This window comes from Phyllobates terribilis, unplaced genomic scaffold (assembly GCF_046119375.1).
Source record: "Phyllobates terribilis strain yellow unplaced genomic scaffold, ASM4611937v1 Scaffold_2__4_contigs__length_985480577, whole genome shotgun sequence".
Taxonomy (NCBI): Eukaryota; Metazoa; Chordata; class Amphibia; order Anura; family Dendrobatidae; genus Phyllobates; species Phyllobates terribilis.
This window is the reverse complement of record NW_027362762.1, coordinates 24,731,883-24,752,179: the sequence shown is the minus strand read 5'-3', so window position 1 is coordinate 24,752,179 and position 20,297 is coordinate 24,731,883. Positions and strand designations below refer to the sequence as shown.

The following is a 20,297-nucleotide window of genomic DNA, read 5'->3' as shown; positions in this document are numbered from 1 at the left end:
GCACAGACTGCAGAGCGCAGCTCCCATCACGTACCGCACACTGGGCGCACAGACTGCAGAGCGCAGCTCCCATCACGTACCGCACACTGGGCGCACAGACTGCAGAGCGCAGCTCCCATCACGTACCGCACACTGGGCGCACAGACTGCAGAGCGCAGCTCCCATCACATACCGCACACTGGGAGCACAGACTGCAGAGCGCAGCTCCCATCACGTACCGCACGCTGGGCGCACAGACTGCAGGGCAAATAACAGTGGTGGGATCGGCGCCACCCCCCGGGTGTTATCCGTGACACACGTGTGCAGACATGTTCGAGCGTCTTAAACTTACAAAAGCAGTTATAAGAAGGGAGGGACTGCGGCTCCTCCAGCGACTCTAAGAAGGGAGGGACTGCGGCTCCTCCAGCGACTCTAAGAAGGGAGGGACTGCGGCTCCTCCAGCGACTCTAAGAAGGGAGGGACTGCGGCTCCTCCAGCGACTCTAAGAAGGGAGGGACTGCGGCTCCTCCAGCGACTCTAAGAAGGGAGGGACTGCGGCTCCTCCAGCGACTCTAAGAAGGGAGGGACTGCGGCTCCTCCAGCGACTCTAAGAAGGGAGGGACTGCGGCTCCTCCAGCGACTCTAAGAAGGGAGGGACTGCGGCTCCTCCAGCGACTCTAAGAAGGGAGGGACTGCGGCTCCTCCAGCGACTCTAAGAAGGGAGGGACTGCGGCTCCTCCAGCGACTCTAAGAAGGGAGGGACTGCGGCTCCTCCAGCGACTCTAAGAAGGGAGGGACTGCGGCTCCTCCAGCGACTCTAAGAAGGGAGGGACTGCGGCTCCTCCAGCGACTCTAAGAAGGGAGGGACTGCGGCTCCTCCAGCGACTCTAAGAAGGGAGGGACTGCGGCTCCTCCAGCGACTCTAAGAAGGGAGGGACTGCGGCTCCTCCAGCGACTCTAAGAAGGGAGGGACTGCGGCTCCTCCAGCGACTCTAAGAAGGGAGGGACTGCGGCTCCTCCAGCGACTCTAAGAAGGGAGGGACTGCGGCTCCTCCAGCGACTCTAAGAAGGGAGGGACTGCGGCTCCTCCAGCGACTCAGAAAATAAATAAATGGGATCCAGAGCTGCCATTGTTTTGCAGGAAAGACTTAGCAGGCCGCTGGCATGTAACAACTCCCCAGCAGAAAGGACGTACTGCCCCCTATGTCTTCACAACATAGGAGTTGTGATCCACTACTCCCTCCATCATCCAGCTGCGCAATATGGCATTGTTCGAAAGCCATGGACTCCGGCAGCTCACCGGCTGCGGTACAGGACACAGGAGGAGTCCTGCGAGTTGGCACGGAGGACAATGCTGGGTGCGCATGAGCTTGTAGAATATTTATTAGGCCATCACAAGGTGCACATGGTTAATTTATATATAAAAATACATTTCTCTGCTCCTGCATTAGCGCAGGAGGAGGTGGAGGCCGGAGAGGCTGCGCGCACGGGCCTCCTCCACCTGCAGGTTATCATACATGTTATGGTGAGAGGCGGTGATATATATACACGTATACATGGCAGAGCAGACGTTATACACGGGTGTGGAGCAAAGAAGAGAGGGCTCTGTAATACACTGCCCAAGGCACACAGTAAAGCCCCGCTCCTGGCGGCAGGACACGCAGAGGTGGCAGCGCTTCATGCCGCTTGTAACATACAGTAAAGCTGGTGCACAGCGGGTCTGTCCCGTCTACAAATATCAGACGGCTCCTCACACCGTCCGGATCTCACACACCCAGCGGCTGTCACCAGTCTGGAGCCGCCCGACCCTGCGGCCCAATATGGAGACCCAGAGTGGACTCCACACGGAGGACAACCACGGTAACACTGAAGACGCCTCCGCCACCTTGCGGATCAACCGTCTGATCAGAAAAAGGGCCACATACAACACAGTTGGGCCCTGGGCCCTATTGGGAGCCACAGAAGACCTCTGAAAATAAAGCATTTAGTACAAGAAGATTTGGAAGACTCTGCAGTCCGACTCGAGAAGATGCTACAGAGACAGCTGTAATGTACCGCGCTGACAGACGGGACATGTGGCCTGCAGATCTCACATGCGTGTCTGAATACTGGCATACGACCACTGCTCGGAGCGTCACGACCATAAGGAGGAAAAGAGACCCTAAGGGGCAATCTTTGTGGATGCAGTCTCCTATGACCGATCAGTGCGGCCCATGGCACCACTATATACAGTGGTAGCCACAGGATCCCACAAGGCACTTGTTGATGAGCAGGGAATGGGAGGCGTTGGGCAGGGGTGGGACATGCTGCCCAGGGCTGTCCGCTGTGAAAGGTGGTGGTTTTGCATAGTCGGGTTGGGTCGAAGCATTGATGGAGCGGTTACTTGTCTTGCATCTTCTCCAAGATAGGCACAATCATGTCAAACTTGGGTCTTTTGGCTGGATCCTCATTCATACAGATCTTCATGAGCTTGCAGATATGTGGAGAGATCCCTGGAGGAATGGTGGGCCGTAGACCCTCCAGAGACACCTACAACATGAGGGTAGAGATTGTGAGAAAACCCTCCCCACACAACCCTATGAGACATGACCTAGAGGAATGGTGGGCCGCAGAACCCAACAGCAAGACCTACAACTTAAGGGTAGAGATGATGAGAAGATCCTCCCCATACAACCCAATGAGATGTGTTTTGGCGAATGGTGGGCCAGAGACCCCACAGAGAGACCTACGACATACAGACATGGGGAGGGATCTTTATGCCGGGGGGAGGCGGACACCTACCTTCATCCCAATCTCCATGTTTGACAGATCTGCAAAAGGCACCTCTCGAGTCACCAGCTCCCACAGCAGAACAGCGAAGCTCCACATGTCGGCCGAACGGCGGTTGATGTCCTCTGGGCGTTTCTGGAGGGCTGAAAACAGAGATGAGACCAGAAATGGGAACAGTTTTCACATTTGAGTAAATTGTTGTTACTCATCCAGGGGGCAGCCAGGGTCTCCATCCCTCCGGGACCCCGTTACATGTTTGCTGACACCTAAACCAGAAACAATCCCATTAGGGAAGGACGCAGACGGGACGGACCCTTTGCCATGCCCCCTGCTGAGGTTAGGAGGTCAGTGCCTGATCACATGACGAGGGGGGGGGACACAAAGAATAATCCTGGTCAGAGGTGATGGTGGCTGATCAAAAAACGCAGCAGGTGGGCAGACAACTCCTAAATGGTGGTCATCATCACTGGTGCAAACGACGGCAATGGGGACAGGGCCTGGGGGGAATGATGGACGCCACACAGCGAGGGGCAGGACAAGTTACCTTCAGGTGCAATCCACGCTGGGCAGTACATACGTCCTGGACACTGGAAAGACAGCTTCACGTCCGCCATGCTTATACGAGCCGTCATATCTTCATCAATCTGTGGAGGATGGAAAATGGAGAAGAAAAGTCAAGACTTTCCCTGGAGCCACACATCATGAGGAAGGACATAGTCCTGAAGGAGAGCCGCTGCCGCAGGGGAGACACCACCACCTCCCTCCGCAGGGAGAGCCGCTGCCGCCGGGGAGACAACACCTCCTCACCTCCCCTCGCAGGGAGATCCGCTGCCGCCGGGGAGACACCACCACCTCCCTCCGCAGGGAGAGCCGCTGCCGCCGGGGAGACACCACCACCTCCCTCCGCAGGGAGAGCCGCTGCCGCAGGGGAGACACCACCACCTCCCTCCGCAGGGAGAGCCGCTGCCGCCGGGGAGACAACACCTCCTCACCTCCCCTCGCAGGGAGAGCCGCTGCCGCCGGGGAGACAACACCTCCTCACCTCCCCTCGCAGGGAGAGCCGCTGCCGCAGGGGAGACACCACCACCTCCCTCCGCAGGGAGAGCCGCTGCCGCCGGGGAGACAACACCTCCTCACCTCCCCTCGCAGGGAGAGCCGCTGCCGCCGGGGAGACAACACCTCCTCACCTCCCCTCGCAGGGAGATCCGCTGCCGCCGGGGAGACACCACCACCTCCCTCCACAGGGAGAGCCGCTGCCGCAGGGGAGACACCACCACCTCCCTCCGCAGGGAGAGCCGCTGCCGCCGGGGAGACACCACCACCTCCCTCCGCAGGGAGAGCCGCTGCCGCAGGGGAGACAACACCTCCTCACCTCCCCTCGCAGGGAGAGCCGCTGCCGCAGGGGAGACAACACCACCTCCTTCCGCAGGGAGAGCCGCTGCCGCCGGGGAGACACCATCACCCCCCCCCCCCCGCAGGGAGAGCCGCTGCCGCCGGGGAGACACCACCACCTCCCCCCCCCGCAGGGAGAGCCATTGCCGCAGGGGAGACAACACCACCTCCCCCCCCGCAGGGAGAGCCGTTGCCGCAGGGGAGACAACACCACCTCCCCCCCCGCAGGGAGAGCCGCTGCCACAGGGGAGACAACACCACCTCCCTCCGCAGGGAGAGCCGCTGCCGCAGGGGAGACACCACCACCTCCCCCCCCGCAGGGAGAGCCGCTGCCGCAGGGGAGACACCACCACCTCCCTCCGCAGGGAGAGCCGCTGCCGCAGGGGAGACACCACCACCTCCCTCCGCAGGGAGAGCCGCTGCCGCAGGGGAGACACCACCACCTCCCTCCGCAGGGAGAGCCGCTGCCGCCGGGGAGACAACACCACCTCCCTCCGCAGGGAGAGCCGCTGCCGCAGGGGAGACAACACCACCTCCCCCCGCAGGGAGAGCCGCTGCCGCCGGGGAGACAACACCTCCTCACCTCCCCTCGCAGGGAGAGCCGCTGCCACCGGGGAGACAACACCACCTCCCTCCGCAGGGAGAGCTGCTGCTGCCGGGGAGACAACACCTCCTCCCTCCGCAGGGAGAGCCGCTGCCGCCGGGGAGGATACGACACCTCCTCCTGCAGGGAGAGCCGCCGGGGAGACAACACCTCAACACCTCCTCCTGCAGGGAGAGCCGCTGCCGCAGGGGAGACACCACCACCTCCCCCCGCAGGGAGAGCCGCTGCTGCCGGGGAGACAGCACCACCTCCCCCCGCAGGGAGAGCCGCTGCCGCCGGGGAGACAACACCTCAACACCTCCTCCTGCAGGGAGAGCCGCTGCCGCAGGGGAGACACCACCACCTCCCCCCGCAGGGAGAGCCGCTGCCGCCGGGGAGACAACACCTCAACACCTCCTCCTGCAGGGAGAGCCGCTGCCGCAGGGGAGACACCACCACCTCCCCCCGCAGGGAGAGCCGCTGCCGCAGGGGAGACACCACCACCTCCTCCTGCAGGGAGAGCCGCTGCCGCAGGGGAGACACCACCTCCTCACCTCCCCCCGGCAGGGAGAGCCGCTGCCGCCGGGGAGGATACGACACCTCGCCCCGCAGGGAGAGCCACTGCCGCCGGGGAGACAACACCTCCTCACCTCCCCCAGGCAGGGAGAGCCGCTGCCGCAGGGGAGACAGCACCACCTCCCCCCGCAGGGAGAGCCGCTGCCGCCGGTGAGACAACACCTCCTCACCTCCCCCCGCAGGGAGAGCCGCTGCCGCAGGGGAGACACCACCACCCCCCCCCCCGCAGGGAGAGTCACTGCACTACCACCAAAAATGGCAACATGTCTCTTTCTGGCTTCTGTCATGGCAGTCTGTGCAGCCCGATCCACATTAGTCTCCTGGATCCTGCGGGTGTGGACATTGGGGATCCCTGTAATCACACAATCTCTGAAGGTCTGTATTTAGTTTCACGTCTTGACAATAACACAAGACAAGATGGAGGCGATCTGCTGACTACCAAGAGCCTGGCACTCACCATAATACTGCGACTGTTCAAATAATGGCGAGGAATAAGCGGCTCCAATGTGTGGAGGAAGGCCATGCCACGGGCGATGTCGAGGGCAAACTTCACCGCCTGGCACTGATCCACGACCAGATCTGTGGTCAAAGGATGAGACCATAAGAAAAACTACAAGACTGACGACCTGCTGCCAACATCCCCCTCTGCCTAGAGATCACATTACCCTCCCCCCTCTGCCCAGGGATCACATTACCCTCCCCACTCCACCCCCTCTGCCCAGAGATCACATTACCCTCCCCCCTCTGCCCAGAGATCACATTACCCTCCCCCCTCTGCCCAGAGATCACATTACCCTCCCCACTCCACCCTCTGCCCAGAGATCACATTACCCTCCCCACTCCACACCCTCTGCCCAGAGATCACATTACCCTCCCCACTCCACACCCTCTGCCCAGAGATCACATTACCCTCCCCACTCCACCCCCCTCTGCCCAGGGATCACATTACCCTCCCCCACAGGTCACATTACATCCACTCCCCCCTCCCACCCGCTGCCCAGAGGCCACATTACATCCACACCCACACCCCCACTGCCCAGAGATCTCGTTACATCCCCCACCGCTGCCTCATAACAGTCTGCCCAGAAACTACACTACCTACCATTGCCAATGCCACCTCTGTCCCATATTGCGATGCCCCGATACTCACTGGTTCCTTCATGCAGGACGTTGTACAGGGATCCGTACGGCATCCAGTGGGTGATGAGTACAGGGTGTGGGGCCGGCGGTGACTGACAGGCGCCCAAGACGGGAAGAACATTGGGATGGGAAAATATCCTAGAGGAGAGCAGGTACATGTGACCCATGATGTCATCATAACACAAGTGTGGGTGGAGCCAACAACTCACAGTGCAACAGAGTACCGCGGCCCCTCAGCCCAGCGACGCGGCCCCTCAGCCCAGCGACGCGGCCCCTCAGCCCAGCGACGCGGCCCCTCAGCCCAGCGACGCGGCCCCTCAGCCGGAACTTACCTCAGTTTGGGATACTCCTCATTGAAGTCTCGGCTCTTCCTGGTGCTCCAGTCCCGGATCTTTAGGACCTTGATGATTATGTCGTTGCCCTGCCAGCGCCCTTTCCATAGCTATAGGAATGATAAGGTCACCATCATGATCACCTCCGCCATCTTCCTACGGTGAGACCAGGGCGGCCTCATCAGCACTCACCTCTCCGGAGTGGTTGTCGTTCAGCTTGTGGCTGAGCATCAGCTGCTTGTAGTCGATCCCGGCCTGTTTATTCAGAGTACCATTCCCTGCAGACAAGATGGAGAGAGGTGAAGTGCGGCCCAGACACCCCCTGAAGGAGCCATCGCCAGGACAGAAAACCAAAGAGCAGAGAGAGGCAGCGTGGCCCCAATGCAGACCAGCCACGGGCTGCAGAGACTGGCATGGAGGAGGGGCACCGACATAACCCAGGCGGCAGCGCACCGGTCAGGCTGGTCAGCAGGAATGGGTAGGGGCATGGGACTGTGTGGAGGGAGCAGCAGAGTACAGAGGTTACAGAGGGAGCGCAGAGGCCAGAAAGGGAAGGATCCTCACGTGGTCGAGTTCTGGTGGTTCCTTTCCAGAATGAGTCCTTGTAGGGGATTCTACTCATACTCTGCCCCATCTTCTCTGCCCGATCTATGGGGGTAAACGTACAAGTTATCACACTCATACGACATGTACTGTATTAGACGCGCAGTCACCCGAGCAGCGCGCCCGCTCCAAGCGTACAGCCATCGCCACCCGAGCAGCGCGCCCGCTCCAAGCGTACAGCCATGGCCACCCGAGCAGCGCGCCCGCTCCAAGCGTACAGCCATCGCCACCCGAGCAGCGCGCCCGCTCCAAGCGTACAGCCATCGCCACCCGAGCAGCGCGCTCCAAACCACCATCACACGGTTATTCCACACACCAAACGTCACTCACCCCGCAGCAGCTCGCGGAGGTGCGGCTTTCCCTTGTCCAGCGGAGTCTCCCCATACTTGTTACAGATGTAAATCAGTGCAGAATTATTCACCAGGTCCTGGAAACAAAAAGAAACAGAAAGATGTGGGGTCACCGACAGCCAGGGGAAGGTGGGGGGGGGAGGGGGTCACCGACAGCCAGAGGAAGGTGGGGGGAACACAGACAGTGACCCGAGACTTAGAGGATGAGGTGGAGCTGGGCCCAGAGTTTACCTCCGCCACGTCGTCTTGACCCCAGAAGCAGGCGTAGTGCAGCGGGGCGTTCCCGTGCTCATTCACTGCATTGGCATCAGCCTTATACTGGATGAGCTGGAGGAGAGAAGACACCGGTCACCTGAGAACAGCGGTAGATAGCACCGTCCTGCAGGGGACACCAAACACCTGCACATCCACAGCGACAGGTACAGCCCAGGACTAGTCATTGCCCCAGCCGGCATGATCCAACCCAAGTGTGAAGACCCCCAGACACTAGCAGGGCTCCGCTTATAACACCCCAACACCCACATCCCCCATATCACACATCCCCTAGTGCCCATTCACTCCCCAGCATCACCACCCCCTTACGTCCACTCATTCACCCTCCCCCCCGGCATCGCCGTCCCCACACCCATCCCCCCCCCCCCCCGGCGTCCCCACACCTATTCACCCCCAGTATTACCACCCCCGCACATTCACGCCATCCCCCCCCCCCCCCCGGCGTCCCCACACCCATTCACCCCCAGCATTACCACCCCATCCCCCTTCCCCCCCCCCCCGGCGTCCCCACACCCATTCACCCTCAGTATTACCACCCCATTCACCCCCCATCACCGCCCCCACACCCAATCATCCCCAGCATTACCACCCCATTCACCCCCCATCACCGCCCCCACACCCAATCATCCCCAGCATTACCACCCCATTCACCCCCCGGCGTCCCCACACCCATTCACCCCCAGCATTACCACCCCATTCGGCCCCCTCGGCGTCCCCACAGCCATTCACCCTCCCCTCCCGGCGTCCCCACACCCATTCACCCCCAGCATTACCACCCCCGAACATTCACCCTCCCCCCGGCATCCCCACACCCATTCACCCCCAGCATTACCACCCCCGCACATTCACCCTCCCCCCGGCGTCCCCACACCCATTCACCCCCAGCATTACCACCCCCGCACATTCACCCTCCCCCCGGCGTCCCCACACCCATTCACCCCCAGCATTACCACCCCCGCACATTCACCCTCCCCCCGGCGTCCCCACACCCATTCACCCCCAGCATTACCACCCCCGCACATTCACCCTCCCCCATTCACCCCCAGCATTACCACCCCCGCACATTCACCCTCCCCCCAGCGTCCCCACACCCATTCACCCCCAGAATTACCACCCCCGCACATTCACCCTCCCCCCGGCGTCCCCACACCCATTCAACCCCAGCATTACCACCCCCGCACATTCACCCTCCCCCCGGCGTCCCCACACCCATTCAACCCCAGCATTACCACCCCCGCACATTCACCCTCCCCCTGGCGTCCCCACACCCATTCAACCCCAGCATTACCACCCCCGCACATTTACCCTCCCCCCGGCGTCCCCACACCCATTCACCCCCAGCATTACCACCCCCGCACATTCACCCTCCCCCATTCACCCCCAGCATTACCACCCTCGCACATTCACTCTCCCCCATTCACCCCCAGCATTACCACCCCCGGAGTGCCCACACCCATTCACCCCCAGCATTACCACCCCCGCACATTGACCCTCCCCCCGGCGTCCCCACACCCATTCACCCCCAGCATTACCACCCCCGCACATTCACCCTCCCCCCGGCGTCCCCACACCCATTCACCCCCAGCATTACCACCCCCGCACATTGACCCTCCCCCCGGCGTCCCCACACCCATTCACCCCCAGCATTACCACCCCCGCACATTCACCCTCCCCCCCGGCATCCCCACACCCATTCACCCCCAGCATTACCACCCCCGCACATTCACCCCCTAGTATCACAGCCGTCACCTTCTGGACTATGTCGCGGTGGCCGTGGCTGGCCGCCAGGTGCAGTGGAGTGTCGTCGCCCCGGTTCATCACGTTGATTCGGGCGCCCCTCATTATCAGCATGTCCACGATGTTACTGCGGCCTTCACGACAAGCCCAGTGCAGGGGGCTGAAGCCATGATCATCGCTGGAAAACATGGACACTGAGCGAATGCAGACAGCACATGCCGGAAGGTGGGACAGCCGGATGTGACCACTTACCCCTGGTTCAGGTCATTCTCAGTGTTGTCCAGCCACAGTCGCACAGCCACCGCGTTCCCTTCTCGACACTGTGTGAATATGTCGTCCATGATGAGGGCAGTCACGCGTCCCGCTCCTGTAAGGAACAGCGGCAGCCATGAGCGGCTCGGACTATGGAGTCATATCATCCCCACAATCATCACTTTCCTGTACAGTGATCTGTGCCGACGCCACCCGCTCTAACACATATCGGCACCACAAGCGCAGACAGACCTACAGCCGAGAGGTTGGCCGAGCCCAAGAGCTAGCACTCTAGTCACAGACGGATCTGCATTTCTGCAGATGATTGCAAGGAAGAACTTCCCCTTACATCAGCGATCACATCTAACCTCCAAAACCGGCAGCCGCCGACCCGAGAAGGGTCAGCTGGGAAGATGCCGATACAATCAGTGACCGGTACGGCCATTGCCCCCTCATCTGCGCTCATCCTCAGGGTCCCCCCATCACTAGCAGAGAAGATGCCAGTACAATCAATGACGGGTACGGCCATTGCCCCCTCATCTGAGCTCATCCACAGGGTCCCCCATCACTAGCTGAGAAGAGGCCGGTACAATCAGTGACCGGTACGGCCATTGCCCCCTCATCTGCGCTCACCCTCAGGGTCCCCCCATCACTAGCTGAGAAGATGCCGGTACAATCAGTGACAGGTACGGCCATTGTCCCCTCATCTGCGCTCATCCTCAGGGTCCCCCCATCACTAGCTGAGAAGAGGCCGGTACAATCAGTGACCGGTACGGCCATTGTCCCCTCATCCTCAGGGTCCCCCATCACTAGCTGAGAAGATGCCGGTACAATCAGTGACAGGTACGGCCATTGCCCCCTCATCTGCGCTCACCCTCAGTGTCCCCCATCACTAGCTGAGAAGATGCCGGTACAATCAGTGACAGGTACGGCCATTGCCCCCTCATCTGCGCTCATCCTCAGGGTCCCCCCATCACTAGCTGAGAAGAGGCCGGTACAATCAGTGACCGGTACGGCCATTGTCCCCTCAGCTGCGCTCATCCTCAGGGCCCCCCCATAACTAGCTGAGAAGATGCCAGTACAATCAGTGACCGGTACGGCCATTGCCCCCTCATCTGAGCTCATCCTCTGGGTCCCCCCATCACTAGCTGAGAAGATGCCGGTACAATCAGTGACAGGTACGGCCATTGCCCCCTCATCTGCGCTCATCCTCAGGGCCCCCCCCCCCATCACTAGCTGAGAAGATGCCGGTACAATCCATGACCGGTACGGCCATTGTCCCCTCATCTGCGCTCATCCTCAGGGCCCCCCCCATCACTAGCTGAGAAGATGCCGGTACAATCAGTGACCGGTACGGCCATTGCCCCCTCATCTGCGCTCATCCTCAGGGTCCCCCCATCACTAGCTGAGAAGATGCCGGTACAATCAGTGACAGGTACGGCCATTGTCCCCTCATCTGCGCTCATCCTCAGGGTCCCCCCATCACTAGCTGAGAAGATGCCGGTACAATCAGTGACAGGTACGGCCATTGCCCCCTCATCTGCGCTCATCCTCAGGGTCCCCCCACCACTAGCTGAGAAGAGGCCAGTACAATCAGTGACCGGTACGGCCATTGCCCCCTCATCTGCGCTCATCCTCAGGGTCCCCCCACCACTAGCTGAGAAGAGGCCAGTACAATCAGTGACCGGTACGGCCATTGTCCCCTCATCTGCGCTCATCCTCAGGGCCCCCCCATCACTAGCTGAGAAGAGGCCGGTACAATCAGTGACCGGTATGGCCAATGTCCCCTCATCTGCACTCATCCTCTGGGTCCCCCATCACTAGCTGAGAAGATGCCGGTACAATCAGTGACAGGTACGGCCATTGCCCCCTCATCTGCGCTCATCCTCTGGGTCCCCCCATCACTAGCTGAGAAGAGGCCGGTACAATCAATGACAGGTACAGCCATTGTCCCGTCATCTGCGCTCATCCTCAGGGTCCCCATCACTAGCTGAGAAGAGGCCGGTACAATCAGTGACCGGTACGGCCATTGTCCCCTTATCTGCGCTCATCCTCAGGGTCCCCATCACTAGCTGAGAAGAGGCCGGTACAATCAGTGACAGGTACGGCCATTGTCCCGTCATCTGCGCTCATCCTCAGGGTCCCCCCATCACTAGCTGAGAAGATGCCGGTACAATCAGTCACAGGTACGGCCATTGCCCCCTCATCCTCAGGGTCCCCCCATCACTAGCTGAGAAGAGGCCAGTACAATCAGTGACCGGTACGGCCATTGTCCCCTCATCTGCGCTCATCCTCAGGGTCCCCCATCACTAGCTGAGAAGAGGCCGGTACAATCAGTGACCGGTACGGCCATTGTCCCATCATCCTCAGGGTCTCCCCATCACTAGCTGAGAAGAGGCCAGTACAATCAGTGACCGGTACGGCCATTGTCCCCTCATCTGCGCTCATCCTCAGGGTCCCCCATCACTAGCTGAGAAGAGGCCGGTACAATCAGTGACAGGTATGGCCATTGCCCCCTCATCTGCGCTCATCCTCAGGGTCCCCCATCACTAGCTGAGAAGATGACGGTACAATCATTGACAGGTAAAGCCATTGCCCCCTCATCTGCGCTCATCCTCAGGGTCCCCCATCACTAGCTGAGAAGATGCCGGTACAATCAGTGACAGGTAAAGCCATTGCCCCCTCATCTGCACTCGTCCTCAGGGTCCCCCATCACTAGCTGAGAAGAGGCCGGTACAATCAGTGACAGGTACGGCCATTGCCCCCTCATCTGTGCTCATCCTCAGGGTCCCCATCACTAGCTGAGAAGAGGCCGGTACAATCAGTGACAGGTACGGTCATTGTCCCCTCATCTGCACTCATCCTCAGGGTCTCCCCATCACTAGCTGAGAAGATGCCGGTACAATCAGTGACAGGTACGGCCATTGCCCCCTCATCCTCAGGGTCTCCCCATCACTAGCTGAGAAGATGCCGGTACAATCAGTGACAGGTACGGCCATTGCCCCCTCATCCTCAGGGTCCCCCATCACTAGCAGAGAATATGCCGGTACAATCAGTGACAGGTACGGCTATTGCCCCCTCATCTGCGCTCATCCTCAGGGTCCCCCATCACTAGCTGAGAAGAGGCCGGTACAATCAGTGACCGGTACGGCCAATGCCCCCTCATCTGCGCTCATCCTCAGGGTCCCCCATCACTAGCTGAGAAGATGCCGGTACAATCAGTGACAGGTACGGCCATTGCCCCCTCATCTGCACTCATCCTCAGGGTCCCCCATCACTAGCTGAGAATATGCCGGTACAATCAGTGACAGGTACGGCTATTGCCCCCTCATCTGCGCTCATCCTCAGGGTCCCCCATCACTAGCAGAGAAGAGGCCGGTACAATCAGTGACCGGTACGGCCATTGCCCCCTCATCTGCGCTCATCCTCAGGGTCCCCCCATCACTAGCTGAGAAGAGGCCAGTACAATCAGTGACCGGTACAGCCATTGCCCCCTCATCTGCGCTCATCCTCAGGGTCCCCCATCACTAGCTGAGAAGATGCCGGTACAATCAGTGACGGGTACGGCCATTGCCCCCTCATCTGCACTCATACTCAGGGTCCCCCATCACTAGCTGAGAATATGCCGGTACAATCAGTGACAGGTACGGCTATTGCCCCCTCATCTGCGCTCATCCTCAGGGTCCCCCATCACTAGCAGAGAAGAGGCCGGTACAATCAGTGACCGGTACGGCCATTGCCCCCTCATCTGCGCTCATCCTCAGGGTCCCCCCATCACTAGCTGAGAAGAGGCCAGTACAATCAGTGACCGGTACAGCCATTGCCCCCTCATCTGCGCTCATCCTCAGGGTCCCCCATCACTAGCTGAGAAGATGCCGGTACAATCAGTGACGGGTACGGCCATTGCCCCCTCATCTGCACTCATCCTCAGGGTCCCCCATCACTAGCTGAGAAGATGCCGGTACAATCAGTGACAGGTACGGCCATTGCCCCCTCATCTGCGCTCATCCTCAGGGTCCCCCCATCACTAGTTAAGAGGCCAGTACAATCAGTGACAGGTACGGCCATTGTCCCCTCATCTGCGCTCATCCTCTGGGTCCCCAATGACTAGCTGAGAAGATGCCGGTACAATCAGTGACCGGTACGGCCATTGCCCCCTCATCTGCGCTCATCCTCTGGGTCCCCATCACTAGCTGAGAAGAGGCCAGTACAATCAGTGACAGGTACGGCCATTGTCCCCTCATCTGCGCTCATCCTCAGGGTCCCCCATCACTAGCTGAGAAGAGGCCGGTACAATCAGTGACCGGTACGGCCATTGTCCCCTCATCTGCGCTCATCCTCAGGGTCCCCCCATCACTAGCTGAGAAGAGGCCGGTACAATCAGTGACAGGTACGGCCATTGCCCCCTCATCTGCGCTCATCCTCTGGGTCCCCATCACTAGCTGAGAAGAGGCCAGTACAATCAGTGACAGGTACGGCCATTGCCCCCTCATCTGCACTCATCCTCTGGGTCCCCAATGACTAGCTGAGAAGAGGCCAGTACAATCAGTGACCGGTACGGCCATTGTCCCCTCATCTGCACTCATCCTCAGGGTCTCCCCATCACTAGCTGAGAAGAGGCCAGTACAATCAGTGACAGGTACGGCCATTGTCCCCTCATCTGCGCTCATCGTCTGGGTCCCCAATGACTAGCTGAGAAGAGGCCAGTACAATCAGTGACCGGTACGGCCATTGTCCCCTCATCTGCACTCATCCTCAGGGTCTCCCCATCACTAGCTGAGAAGAGGCCAGTACAATCAGTGACAGGTACGGCCATTGTCCCCTCATCTGTGCTCATCCTCTGGGTCCCCATCACTAGCTGAGAAGAGGCCAGTACAATCAGTGACAGGTACGGCCATTGTCCCCTCATCTGTGCTCATCCTCTGGGTCCCCATCACTAGCTGAGAAGATGCCGGTACAATCAGTGACAGGTACGGCCATTGTCCCCTCATCTGTGCTCATCCTCTGGGTCCCCATCACTAGCTGAGAAGATGCCGGTACAATCAGTCACAGGTACGGCCATTGCCCCCTCATCCTCCGGGTCCCCCCATCACTAGCTGAGAAGAGGCCAGTACAATCAGTGACCGGTACGGCCATTGTCCCCTCATCTGCGCTCATCCTCAGGGTCCCCCATCACTAGCTGAGAAGATGCCGGTACAATCAGTGACCGGTACGGCCATTGCCCCCTCATCTGTGCTCATCCTCAGGGTCCCCCATCACTAGCTGAGAAGATGCCGGTACAATCAGTCACAGGTACGGCCATTGCCCCCTCATCCTCAGGGTCCCCCCATCACTAGCTGAGAAGAGGCCAGTACAATCAGTGACCAGTACGGCCATTGTCCCCTCATCTGCGCTCATCCTCAGGGTCCCCCATCACTAGCTGAGAAGAGGCCAGTACAATCAGTGACGGGTACGGCCATTGTCCCGTCATCTGCGCTCATCCTCAGGGTCCCCCATCACTAGCTGAGAAGATGCCGGTACAATCAGTGACAGGTACGGCCATTGCCCCCTCATCTGTGCTCATCCTCTGGGTCCCCATCACTAGCTGAGAAGAGGCCGGTACAATCAGTGACAGGTACGGCCATTGCCCCCTCATCTGCGCTCATCCTCAGGGTCCCCCATCACTAGCTGAGAAGAGGCCGGTACAATCAGTGACCGGTACGGCCATTGCCCCCTCATCTGCGCTCATCCTCAGGGTCCCCATCACTAGCTGAGAAGATGCCGGTACAATCAGTGACAGGTAAAGCCATTGCCCCCTCATCTGCACTCGTCCTCAGGGTCCCCCATCACTAGCTGAGAAGAGGCCGGTACAATCAGTGACCGGTACAGCCATTGCCCCTTCATCTGTGCTCATCCTCAGGGTCCCCCATCACTAGCTGAGAAGAGGCCGGTACAATCAGTGACAGGTACGGCCATTGCCCCCTCATCCTCAGGGTCTCCCCATCACTAGCTGAGAAGATGCCGGTACAATCAGTGACAGGTACGGCCATTGCCCCCTCATCCTCAGGGTCCCCCATCACTAGCTGAGAATATGCCGGTACAATCAGTGACAAGTACGGCTATTGCCCCCTCATCTGCGCTCATCCTCAGGGTCCCCCATCACTAGCTGAGAAGAGGCCGGTACAATCAGTGACCGGTACGGCCATTGCCCCCTCATCTGCGCTCACCCTCAGGGTCCCCCATCACTAGCTGAGAAGATGCCGGTACAATCAGTGACAGGTACGGCCATTGCCCCCTCATCTGCGCTCATCCTCAGGGTCCCCCATCACTAGCTGAGAAGATGCCGGTACAATCAGTGACAGGTACGGCCATTGCCCCCTCATCTGCGCTCATCCTCAGGGTCCCCCATCACTAGCTGAGAAGATGCCGGTACAATCAGTGACAGGTACGGCCATTGCCCCCTCATCCTCAGGGTCCCCATCACTAGCTGAGAATATGCCGGTACAATCAGTGACAGGTACGGCTATTGCCCCCTCATCTGCGCTCATCCTCAGGGTCCCCCATCACTAGCTGAGAAGAGGCCAGTACAATCAGTGACCGGTACAGCCATTGCCCCCTCATCTGCGCTCATCCTCAGGGTCCCCCATCACTAGCTGAGAAGATGCCGGTACAATCAGTGACGGGTACGGCCATTGCCCCCTCATCTGCACTCATCCTCAGGGTCCCCCATCACTAGCTGAGAAGATGCCGGTACAATCAGTGACAGGTACGGCCATTGCCCCCTCATCTGCGCTCATCCTCAGGGTCCCCCCATCACTAGCTGAGAAGAGGCCAGTACAATCAGTGACAGGTACGGCCATTGTCCCCTCATCTGCGCTCATCCTCAGGGTCCCCCCATCACTAGTTAAGAGGCCAGTACAATCAGTGACAGGTACGGCCATTGTCCCCTCATCTGCGCTCATCCTCTGGGTCCCCAATGACTAGCTGAGAAGATGCCGGTACAATCAGTGACCGGTACGGCCATTGTCCCCTCATCTGTGCTCATCCTCTGGGTCCCCATCACTAGCTGAGAAGAGGCCAGTACAATCAGTGACAGGTACGGCCATTGTCCCCTCATCTGCACTCATCCTCAGGGTCTCCCCATCACTAGCTGAGAAGAGGCCAGTACAATCAGTGACAGGTACGGCCATTGTCCCCTCATCTGCACTCATCCTCAGGGTCTCCCCATCACTAGCTGAGAAGAGGCCAGTACAATCAGTGACCAGTACGGCCATTGTCCCCTCATCTGCGCTCATCCTCAGGGTCCACCATCACTAGCTGAGAAGATGCCGGTACAATCAGTGACCAGTACGGCCATTGCCCCCTCATCTGCGCTCATCCTCTGGGTCCCCATCACTAGCTGAGAAGATGCCGGTACAATCAGTGACAGGTACGGCCATTGTCCCCTCATCTGTGCTCATCCTCTGGGTCCCCATCACTAGCTGAGAAGAGGCCAGTACAATCAGTGACAGGTACGGCCATTGTCCCCTCATCTGCGCTCATCCTCTGGGTCCCCATCACTAGCTGAGAAGTGGCCGGTACAATCAGTGACCGGTACGGCCATTGTCCCTCATCTGTGCTCATCCTCAGGGTCCCCATCACTAGCTGAGAAGATGCCGGTACAATCAGTGACAGGTACGGCCATTGTCCCCTCATCTGCGCTCATCCTCAGGGTCCCCCCTTCACTAGCTGAGAAGATGCCGGTACAATCAGTGACAGGTACGGCCATTGCCCCCTCATCTGTGCTCATCCTCAGGGTCCCCCATCACTAGCTGAGAAGATGCCGGTACAATCAGTGACAGGTACGGCCATTGTCCCCTCATCTGCGCTCATCCTCTGGGTCCCCATCACTAGCTGAGAAGTGGCCGGTACAATCAGTGACCGGTACGGCCATTGTCCCTCATCTGTGCTCATCCTCTGGGTCCCCATCACTAGCTGAGAAGAGGCCGGTACAATCAGTGACCGGTACGGCCATTGCCCCCTCATCTGTGCTCATCCTCAGGGTCCCCCATCACTAGCTGAGAAGAGGCCGGTACAATCAGTGACCAGTACGGCCATTGCCCCCTCATCTGTGCTCATCCTCAGGGTCCCCCATCACTAGCTGAGAAGAGGCCAGTACAATCAGTGACCGGTACGGCCATTGTCCCCTCATCTGTGCTCATCCTCAGGGTCCCCCCATCACTAGCTAAGAGGCCAGTACAATCAGTGACAGGTACTGGCCATTGTCCCCTCATCTGTGCTCATCCTCAGGGTCCCCCCATCACTAGCTGAGAAGATGCCGGTACAATCAGTGACTGGTACGGCCATTGCCCCCTCATCTGCGCTCATCCTCAGGGTCCCCCATCACTAGCTGAGAAGAGGCCAGTACAATCCGTGACAGGTACGGCCATTGCCCCCTCATCTGCGCTCACCCTCAGGGTCCCCATCACTAGCTGAGAAGAGGCCGGTACAATCAGTGACCGGTACGTCCATTGCCCCCTCATCTGCGCTCATCCTCAGGGTCCCCCATCACTAGCTGAGAAGAGGCCAGTACAATCCGTGACAGGTACGGCCATTGCCCCCTCATCTGCGCTCACCCTCAGGGTCCCCATCACTAGCTGAGAAGAGGCCGGTACAATCAGTGACCGGTACGGCCATTGTCCCTCATCTGTGCTCATCCTCAGGGTCCCCATCACTAGCTGAGAAGATGCCGGTACAATCAGTGACCGGTACGGCCATTGTCCCCTCATCTGCACTCATCCTCAGGGTCCCCCCCATCATTAGCTGAGAAGAGGCCAGTACAATCAGTGACCGGTACGGCCATTGTCCCCTCATCTGCGCTCACCCTCAGGGTCCCCATCACTAGCTGAGAAGAGGCCGGTACAATCAGTGACAGGTACGGCCATTGTCCCTCATCTGCGCTCACCCTCAGGGTCCCCCCTTCACTAGCTGAGAAGATGCCGGTACAATCAGTGACCGGTACGGCCATTGTCCCCTCATCTGCACTCATCCTCAGGGTCCCCCCCATCATTAGCTGAGAAGAGGCCGGTACAATCAGTGACCGGTACGGCCATTGCCCCCTCATCTGCACTCATCCTCAGGGTCCCCCATCATTAGCTGAGAAGAGGCCGGTACAATCAGTGACCGGTACGGCCATTGCCCCCTCATCTGCGCTCATCCTCAGGGTCCCCCCACCTTTAAGGTCAACATTATCTGTACAAATCCACAGAGGAAAATAAAATCTTTGGGTGAGCATATAGGGCCACGTTCCCATGATGAGCTTTTTGTGTTGCAGATTTTTTGTACCCATTATGTAAAAATAGGTTACTCGCTTTTTTTCTAAAATACACAGCATAAAACTCACTAAAAACTCATCGTGGGAGCATAGCCTAAAGCAGAAAAAAAAATAATGTGGTTGCATAAATCTGCACACCCCTACACTTACACCATTTCTGACATGGTGTTTTAGGGTCGGGGTCTATCAGCGTGGAGCATCTAGAATTGGCGGTCTTTGCCGGCTCCTCCTTGCAGAAGCTCCTCATCTGTCAGATTGCGGGGGCATCTCCAGTGTACAGCACCCTCTTCAGGTCACCACAGGTTGTCCCTTGGGTTCAGATCTGGGCTCGGGCATACCAGAACTTTCACCTTCTGGATAAGTCGCTCTCTTGGAGGTTCTTTAGGGTCGTTGTTATACGGAAAGCTGAAATTCCTCTTAAGGCTGTGTGCACACTATATATTTTTCAAGCGTTTTTGCTGTGGAATTTCCGCAGCGAAAACACTTAAAAACCGCTTGGTAATACGCGCCCCATGGTCCCCAATGGTAATCTGCATGTGCTGTGCACATGCTGTGGAAATTTCCGCTGCGGATTATCATTGCAGAAAAATCCGCAGCACGTCCATTAATTTTGCGGACACGCGGCGTAATTGCCGCCATTGACTTACATTGAATCGCTTAATATCCGCATGACTACATGTGCACATGCGGATATTCTGCGATTCAATGTGCGGATGGTACCCGGGTGTGGAGGACAGGAGACTCTCCTCTGGACCCGGGTACCATAGAACCTGTAAAAAAAGAATAAAATAAAAAATATACATTATACTCACCTTCTGATGGCCCCCGGTCTCCTGTACGGTGCGTCCTCGCTCCCCGGTGGATCGCGATTGTGTAAAGGACCTTCCATGACATCATTTAGCCATGTGACAGGTCACGCGACCGCCGACGTCAGCGGTCGCGTGACCTGTCACATGACATCATGGAAGGTCCTTTTACACCACAGCGAGCCGCCCAAGACACCGGACAGACCGGGGACC

At 58.9% G+C, this 20,297-nt stretch overlaps 1 protein-coding gene across 2 annotated transcripts in view; it reads right to left on the bottom strand.

Moving 5' to 3' along the window:
• Positions 1–1,344: 1,344 nt before the first annotated feature.
• ILK (integrin linked kinase) overlaps positions 1,345–20,297 on the bottom strand; it is a 38,724-nt gene continuing 19,771 nt past the window's right edge. For both annotated transcript variants that reach the window (XM_073661202.1, XM_073661203.1), the window contains exons 2-13: positions 9,987–10,101; positions 9,747–9,912; positions 7,956–8,051; positions 7,705–7,801; positions 7,336–7,419; positions 6,964–7,049; positions 6,772–6,881; positions 6,450–6,577; positions 5,757–5,878; positions 3,293–3,392; positions 2,761–2,891; positions 1,345–2,508 (exon numbers count right to left, since the gene is read on the bottom strand). In XM_073661202.1, the coding sequence (XP_073517303.1) occupies positions 2,359–2,508; positions 2,761–2,891; positions 3,293–3,392; positions 5,757–5,878; positions 6,450–6,577; positions 6,772–6,881; positions 6,964–7,049; positions 7,336–7,419; positions 7,705–7,801; positions 7,956–8,051; positions 9,747–9,912; positions 9,987–10,101 (1,385 nt within the window). In that variant the 3' untranslated portion in view covers positions 1,345–2,358. The remainder of the gene's footprint in view (positions 2,509–2,760; positions 2,892–3,292; positions 3,393–5,756; positions 5,879–6,449; positions 6,578–6,771; positions 6,882–6,963; positions 7,050–7,335; positions 7,420–7,704; positions 7,802–7,955; positions 8,052–9,746; positions 9,913–9,986; positions 10,102–20,297) is intronic.